General features: G+C 47.7%; 3 protein-coding genes across 3 annotated transcripts; 2 read left to right on the top strand and 1 right to left on the bottom strand.

The window, feature by feature from the left end:
- Positions 1 to 830: 830 nt before the first annotated feature.
- Positions 831 to 3,894, top strand: EURHEDRAFT_518451 (uncharacterized protein; the record flags this gene model as incomplete). The annotated part of the gene is made up of 7 exons (XM_040786678.1): positions 831 to 902; positions 955 to 1,205; positions 1,260 to 1,343; positions 1,395 to 1,715; positions 1,778 to 1,835; positions 1,885 to 1,962; positions 2,926 to 3,894. The coding sequence occupies 7 exons, from the start codon at positions 831 to 833 to the stop codon at positions 3,892 to 3,894; spliced, it is 1,833 nt and encodes a 610-aa protein (XP_040635145.1).
- Positions 3,895 to 4,427: 533 nt separating this feature from the next.
- EURHEDRAFT_381123 (AN1-type zinc finger protein) lies at positions 4,428 to 5,351 on the top strand (the record flags this gene model as incomplete). The annotated part of the gene is made up of 1 exon (XM_040779371.1): positions 4,428 to 5,351. The coding sequence occupies one exon, from the start codon at positions 4,428 to 4,430 to the stop codon at positions 5,349 to 5,351; it is 924 nt and encodes a 307-aa protein (XP_040635144.1).
- Positions 5,352 to 5,577: 226 nt separating this feature from the next.
- EURHEDRAFT_526320 (kinase-like protein) lies at positions 5,578 to 7,352 on the bottom strand. Its single transcript, XM_040786983.1, has 5 exons — positions 6,891 to 7,352; positions 6,519 to 6,835; positions 6,162 to 6,469; positions 5,929 to 6,091; positions 5,578 to 5,878 (listed from the first exon to the last, which is right to left on the bottom strand). The coding sequence occupies exons 1-5, from the start codon at positions 7,202 to 7,204 to the stop codon at positions 5,700 to 5,702; spliced, it is 1,281 nt and encodes a 426-aa protein (XP_040635143.1). The 5' UTR covers positions 7,205 to 7,352; the 3' UTR covers positions 5,578 to 5,699.
- Positions 7,353 to 7,519: the final 167 nt, after the last annotated feature.

Below are 7,519 nucleotides of genomic sequence, written 5' to 3'. Positions count from 1 at the left end.
GAGTCGATTATCCGGACTGCACGAGGCTATATATGAAGAAGAAACTTAGATTATACGGAGGGTGACAATGATATCTATAGACACTGTAGATGGTAGAATGAGTGCTTGGCTATCTAAACGAGTGTGTGTGTCCGTATATGAGGGATCTGTCGGCCTTGGTAATCGGACAAACTATTGATCCACCTCGACTTTCATCAGCAATTGTAGCGGAGTCTATCATTGTGGGGCAGAGTATGTATACTTCAGATACAAGCGCTGTTTTGCCGTACCTTTCCTTCTTTCTCTTTCTCTTTCTCTTTTATTTGATCTTACCAAGGCTTGATAAATCTACAGGGGTAAGAATGAGCATATTTAGTAACGTAGGACCGTGATAGTCGAGTGGCCAAACTGGAGCTTTCGTCTGCTTGGTGCACGACCAGTCGAGTTCGAACTAGGGTGTGGCCACTGAAGTGGGCAAGGTGTACCTTCGCCATTCGAGCGCGCGCCATCATGGGATGCTACGGGGATAAATGTGCACCTTTATCCTTTTGTCTTCCTCCCCCAAGTTGTCCCTTCACTGTCCCTCCCCTACTAGTAATGTATTGTAATTTATACGAGTCCATGACTCAAACACTGCAAACACTTATCGATAAGGTATCGCTGAGATGCCACCACCTTTGGTTTTCTTTTTTTTTTCTAGACATGCACATAAACTTGCCAAGATTTAGCATCTCTTGTTGTTGATGAAATTCTCTTCCATTTGGCGGATACGCACACCTTACAAGTATCCCATTACAACAGGATCTCCCAAGTATAAAAGTGCAGCCCTGCGCGGGGCTCGAAGCATAGTCATGTCGGCAACTGTTATGGAGCATACATCAATGCCTTCTGCATTGGAATTTGACATTCATGCCAAATGCTCTGTAAGTATCTATATCCTCAGCAGCCAGTGTGTCATTTTAACATCGTCCATAGACAACCAAAGCTCGGGCAAGCACACTCCGTCTACACCATGGAGCTGTCTCATTGCCGATATTTATGCCTGTTGCGACACAGGGTTCACTCAAAGGTCTGACCTATGACCAACTCAAGCAGACAGGGTGCATGTTGTGTTTGAATAACACGTACCATTTGGGTCTTAAACCGGGACAGGCTGTCCTAGATCAAGTGGGCGGCGCACATAAGTTGCAAGGATGGGATCGGAACATCCTAACTGATAGTGGCGGGTGAGTTTACCATGTAAATGAAAGTTTCTGCGGGGGGTAACGTATCTGATCTAGTTTCCAAATGGTCTCTCTACTGAAACTTGCAAATGTTACCGAAGAGGGTGTTCGGTTCCTCAGCCCTCATGATGGCTCGCCTATGTATGTCTTCTAAGTGAAATGGTTGAAACAATCTGACAAAGAACGCCCCAGGCTCCTTACCCCCGAACATTCGATTTCTCTTCAAAATTCAATTGGATCAGATATCATCATGCAGCTAGATGATGTGATTGCAACTACATCACCAGATCATGCGAGGATCGAGGAAGCCATGGAGCGGTCCGTCCGATGGTTAGACCGATGCATAGCAGCACACAAATATCCCGAGAGACAGAATCTGTTCTGTATCATCCAGGGCGGCTTAGATCTGGATCTGCGGAAGAAGTGCTGCGCTGAGATGGTTGCACGAGATACACCGGGAATAGCCATTGGAGGACTTTCTGGTGGTGAAGCCAAAGAGGATTTTTGTAAAGTGTATGTCTGTTTTTGTTTTGGTTGTGATTTCACTACCGGTCATACTAACATCTGTCACATAGGGTAGATACCTGTACCGGGTTACTTCCAGAGGGAAAACCACGATACGTGATGGGCATTGTAAGTTTGATGCTGCCAGCGTTTCTTAGGTACACACTAAAATGCTTAGGGCTATCCTGAAGATCTGATCGTCGCAACCGCACTCGGCGCGGATATGTTCGATTGTGTCTGGCCGACGAGAACGGCGGTAAGTTGTGGTGCTTTTGGCCGATAAATAATTTTACTGATGTGGTCATAGCGATTTGGAAACGCTATTACTCCAAATGGTACTCTTGACCTTCGGCATCATTCCTTTGCAGACGACTTTGGCCCAGTTGTGGAAGGGTGTAATTGTGCTTGCTGCACGCCTCGATATAAGGGCGGGCTAGGAATTACCAAAGCATATATTCATCATCTGGCTTCGAAGGAGACTGTCGGTGCTCATCTGTAAGTGTACTATATTTTTCATTCAAGTCTTGAATAATCATTGCTCATGAGTTACCAGCCTTACCCTCCATAATGTCCATTACCTCCTCGCCCTTATGGGGTCAGTCCGACAAGCTATCATTGAAGATAGATTCCCTGCTTTCTTGCGCGAGTTCTTTAGCAAGCTCTACGGGGATAAATCAAATTACCCGGACTGGGTCGTTGGAGCGCTCCGGAGAGTTGGTGTTGACTTGATCGCGGGTTAAGCATATTCTTTTTCATAGAAGTCACCTCATTTTGCACTTTCCTTACAAGCAAAGCAAAAATACGTTTTGATTATTTACCAGTTGAGCGTGCATTTAGATAGCCTTTTGCTAGCATATAGCGGTACATCTGAAGATCTGAGATATGAAAATGCCGGAATAATTGATGTGCATTCCTTCTTCTTGAACGCTCGGTATCTTTCAATGCATTCAACTCCAAAATAACTACACAAATAGAGGCGTCTGATGTCAGAATTACCAATATTGCAATGGGTAATATAAACAGGCTTATAAGTCATGTGACTTCGCGGCGCGTCGCGTCCCCGCGTTTGGAAAAATTGGCTCCGAGTTCCCCTCGCAGACCATCAAACCACTCCTGTCCTAATAATACCGACTTGAGATTGTACAGAATCATTTCGCTTTCACAAAATATAAATACGGCTACCAACATTATGACCTTCACTCCAGAGCACAAAGCGCAGACTTCCTCGTCCCCGCCGCATAACACCTCCCACGAAGAACACCAGTACCTAAACCTTATCCGCACCATCCTCGTCGAGGGCGAGCACCGTCCCGATCGTACCGGCACAGGAACGCGATCCATCTTTGCACCCCCGCAGCTACGCTTCTCACTCTGCAAACCAGGCCCTAGCCCCTCCTCCGACCCGATCCCTGTCTTGCCTCTCCTCACGACCAAGCGCGTTTTCCTGCGCGCTGTCCTGGCAGAACTGCTTTGGTTTATCTCCGGAAACACGTCGTCGATCCCGCTCTCTGAAGCCGGGGTCAAGATCTGGGATGGGAATGGCAGTCGGGAGTTCCTAGATAAGGTTGGACTTGGACACCGGGAGGCTGGCGACTTGGGGCCTGTCTATGGGTTCCAGTGGAGACATTTCGGGGCGGAATATGTTGATGCGAAGACTGATTACACTGGCCAGGGGTACGACCAGCTGGCAGATGTGGTGCGCAAGTTGAAGGAGACTCCGTTTGATCGGCGTATTATTATGAGTGCTTGGAACCCGGCGGATTTGAAGAAGATGGCCTTGCCTCCGTGCCATATGTTTGCTCAATTCTACGTTTCTTATCCCCAGTCCGCCGAGGGTGAAGACAATAAGAAGGGAACTTTGTCTTGTCAGCTATACCAGCGGTCGTGCGATATGGGTTTGGGAGTGCCGTTCAACATTGCTTCCTACGCGCTTCTAACGCATATCCTGGCGCACGCGACTGACTTGAACCCGGGAACGTTGATTCATACTATGGGTGATGCTCATGTCTATCTTGACCACATCGATGCTCTGAATGAACAGCTTGCTCGCGAGCCTAACGAGTTTCCGGAATTGAAGATCAAGCGTGATGATCGGGGAAGTGGTGTCGTTGATGGCTGGAAGGATGATGAGTTCGAAGTGATCGGTTACCAGCCTCACAAGGCGATCAAGATGAAGATGAGTGTCTAAATTACACTCCTTTTTGTGAAGATGATACCAAGGATGTGAAGAATGTACATGATCTATACGCCATATATAATAAGAGACGCTATTTTGTGCTCCATCTCCAAGACTATTCGGAGTTAGTATCTTATCTCCAGATCAGAAGATCACACCGCCACATCTGGAACGTTCTCCATATCTGCGCCACTGTGCTGAGTCATGTCTCCGCAGACGCCAGCGCCTTCCGGCCATTTCCAGGCATTCATCTCCAATTCATTCATCTGCAGGCAGGAACGTTGTCTCCTACTTTCTTTCATTTCATATCATTACATCTACCATTATAGGCATCGCATAGCTTATAGACAGCCAGATTCCTTCCTATTTATATCCCTTTCTCCTCTCCTTCCTCTCTTTCTCTTCTTTCTCCAACTAGCAGCACAGGTATCCTCTGTGCTGCCGTCTCTACCACCACTTTTGCTTTTACGTTCGCTTTCGCATTCACTATAATCTTTCTCTCTTTCCTATCTTATATATCTCTTTAACCCGACACATCATCCACCATGGCGCCCATCTCCATCTCCAAAGGAGCCGCCAAGTCGAATACCGAATATACCAATCAACTAGCCGACAAAGACCTCGAAACCATCGGCCGTCACTGCCAGTTCGAATTCTGCGGCCAACTCGACTTCCTCCCCTTCCGCTGCGGCTCCTGTGAGGGCACATTTTGCCTAGATCATCGCAGTGAAACAGCACACAAATGCCCCCGAGCAGGAGAATGGGCACGACGGAGGGCAGGCACCGACAAAGTAGAGAGCAGCACACCGATCGAGAAACCGAATATCTACAATTCGGACCAATGCGCGCACTTGTCGTGCAAGACGCTTATTAATACATTGAAGGACCCTGGCGTGCAGTGTCCCAACTGTAATAGGCAGTATTGTTTGAAGCACAGGTTGAAGGAAGAGCATGACTGTGCGAAGATGACGCCGTTGGGTGCCCGGCCGGCTGGAGCTGGAGCCTCTGCGAACGAGACGTTACGGTCTATGTTTTCGCGAGTGAGAACTTGGAGCAAGGAGAAAAGTCAGGCGGCTACGACAACGACAACGACAACAAAATCGAGACCGAGTGGCCCTGCAGCGCTGAATACAATGAAACGCACCGCGAAGGGGGACGCTGGCGTCCCCACAGAGAGACGTTTATATCTACACGTTGTGGGGACCTGTGATACGGAAAAGAACGAGCCACCTGCTGCCGATCTCTATTTCGACACTAGGTGGAAGGTTGGACGGGTACTGGACGACGCCGCAAAGCGGTTACATGTCAAGAACGACAATAATCGCGTTGGTGAAGAGGGGCGGTTGCGCATCTTCCACGTCGAATCGGGAGATTTCCTCGAATTTTCGGAGACTGTCGGCGGAGGAAAGGTCAAACAGGGGCATACCATTGTCATGTTGAGAGGAGCGGGTGTTATGCTAGGAAAGTAGACCTTGTATGTGTGGTTTGATCTTCCGGTTTTCCGTTCCCATCTGCATATAACACCTCAAAAGCCGTATTTGTGTGTTGCATGTATGAGGGATTTTAGTGTGTGGAGGTTACCTTAGTTTCCTGTATATGTGTATATGTGTTTGTGTGTGTGCGTGTTATTCCAAATGGATACCCATAATACTTGGATACAACGAAACATAAGTATCCATATTCATCATCTGAAGCATCATCTTTTCTCTGTAACATGATCCGTTGACCACAAGTCAAAGATAGTTATACACAAAAGTAGCCCCTATTATATACAGGATCTATACTGTACAAGTCTTTATCCATATACTATTCTTACCCTATCGCCACCTCACCCACTCATCACACAGAAGCTCCCAAGCACTAGCCCTTACCTCAGGCACCCAACACAAAGCCCTCCGTATAAAGCTCAGAAAAGCAACCTTCTCATGACCATCGAGCTGGCACTCCCGATCTTCAAGTGATCCTTCGGGTACCGGGACAGCGCCTCGCCAGTTTCCTGTCGCATGTAGTTAGCAAACAAAAAGGCTATAAGGTTAGTCGACTTACCGTTCTCATCCCAATACTTGAGACTCTCCTCACTCCGACGAAGGAACTCGAGTGGCGGAGGCCCTAGAAGGGATATCATCTCTGCGAAGCGATGAGCGTGATCGAGATCCGTTTCGAGAGGTCTATTTAGGAATAGATGTCCTTTCTCGAACAAACTCCACGCCTGTATATCCATAAATAAGATAATCACCATGCCCTAAAAGACCCTCTCAAAAACTTGACGAGTAACATACCGTCTGCCCCACCGCCCATATATCAACTTTTTCATCCCAGTCCATATCTAACAATACCTCCGGTGCCCTGTAAGCAGCTGGCATGATGAGGCCGTTCTGTTTCTGGTTGCTTTGGAGAAGTCGTGCTTCGCCGAGATCACAGAGGACGGGCTCGCCGGTTGTAATGGGCGTGGTGCGGGAGGTGTAGATTGTGCGGTTGTTGAGGTATTTTCGGGATGTTGGGTCGGTGGTTTCGGTAGTTGCTAGGTCGTCGAGGATGGATTCGTTGTCGTTGTCGAGGCCTAGGAGGATGTTGTTTGACTGGACGTCTGGAGGAGATTAGAGAAGTCCAGCAATAGATGACAGTATGAAACTGACCTGTATGAACAACACCAGCGTTATGCAGATAATCCAACGCAACAAGAACACTCCAGATAGCAGTCTTGTGAACGGCCATCGGTAGGGCTCCTTCAAAGACATCCAGCAACTGATTCATATCCATCCCCGCAGGTTCATAGACAAGACAATGGTGTACTCCATGCGGTCCCTCCAGTTGAAACGAGTCCAGCGCAACGCGTGTATACTTCTCACCGCCGTGTCTTTGCTGGATTCTTTGTAGGTGCTGTGTGATTTGCAATTCGCGGATTGGCTGATTTGCTCGGACGTGGAGCTTTAGGGTTAGGTAGCGGTTTTCTCTGATTGCAGTTGTCAGCTGTCAGCGTTCTCTGTTGTTGAATTTGTGTGACTGACTGTAAATCAAGACATAACCAAATCGTCGAGGTAGCTCCAAATCCAAGTTTGGTTATAATCTGATACCGCGAATTGAAGATCTGACCGACATAGACTGGATAGTAGCGCTCTGCTATATAGCCATGAAGTATCTCTTCTTTGATTGCCCTCGCAGTACTGATAGTCTTTGGTTGCTTGCTTGAAATATGAGTTTTAGGACGAAAGGTAGTATACACAGGATGCCGGATTGAAAAGGAAGATGGGGGTCTTATATAGCTTTGACATTGAGGGAAGGTATATGGTATCTGGAGGCGTGGGAGTAGCTTCCAGGCCATGGTTGCTGATGATGAACTTGTAGTAGGATTCAGTTCGAGGTTCGAGTGGCCACATGGTGTCGTGTCACGAGACTTTAAGTATCAACACGGCTCAACCATTCGGACATCTCCCACCTAATCCACTCCCTTCAGTCTGAACAGCTATTGGGTTAGACGCCCTCTGTTTAACTCCAATCCAATGCTTAGTTACCTACACTCTTTTTTTTTTTTTTTTTTTTCCTCATTGTAAGTTCAGCACTGGAGCTAGACAACTTCCCTCCCCTTCCTGCGTTGGGACCGTACTCGTGCGAAGGCTCGCAGCTCTCGAAGTCAAGC

This window comes from Aspergillus ruber (genome assembly GCF_000600275.1).
Source record: "Aspergillus ruber CBS 135680 unplaced genomic scaffold scaffold00035, whole genome shotgun sequence".
Classification (NCBI taxonomy): Eukaryota; Fungi; Ascomycota; class Eurotiomycetes; order Eurotiales; family Aspergillaceae; genus Aspergillus; species Aspergillus ruber.
This window is presented reverse-complemented; position numbering and strand designations above follow the sequence as displayed.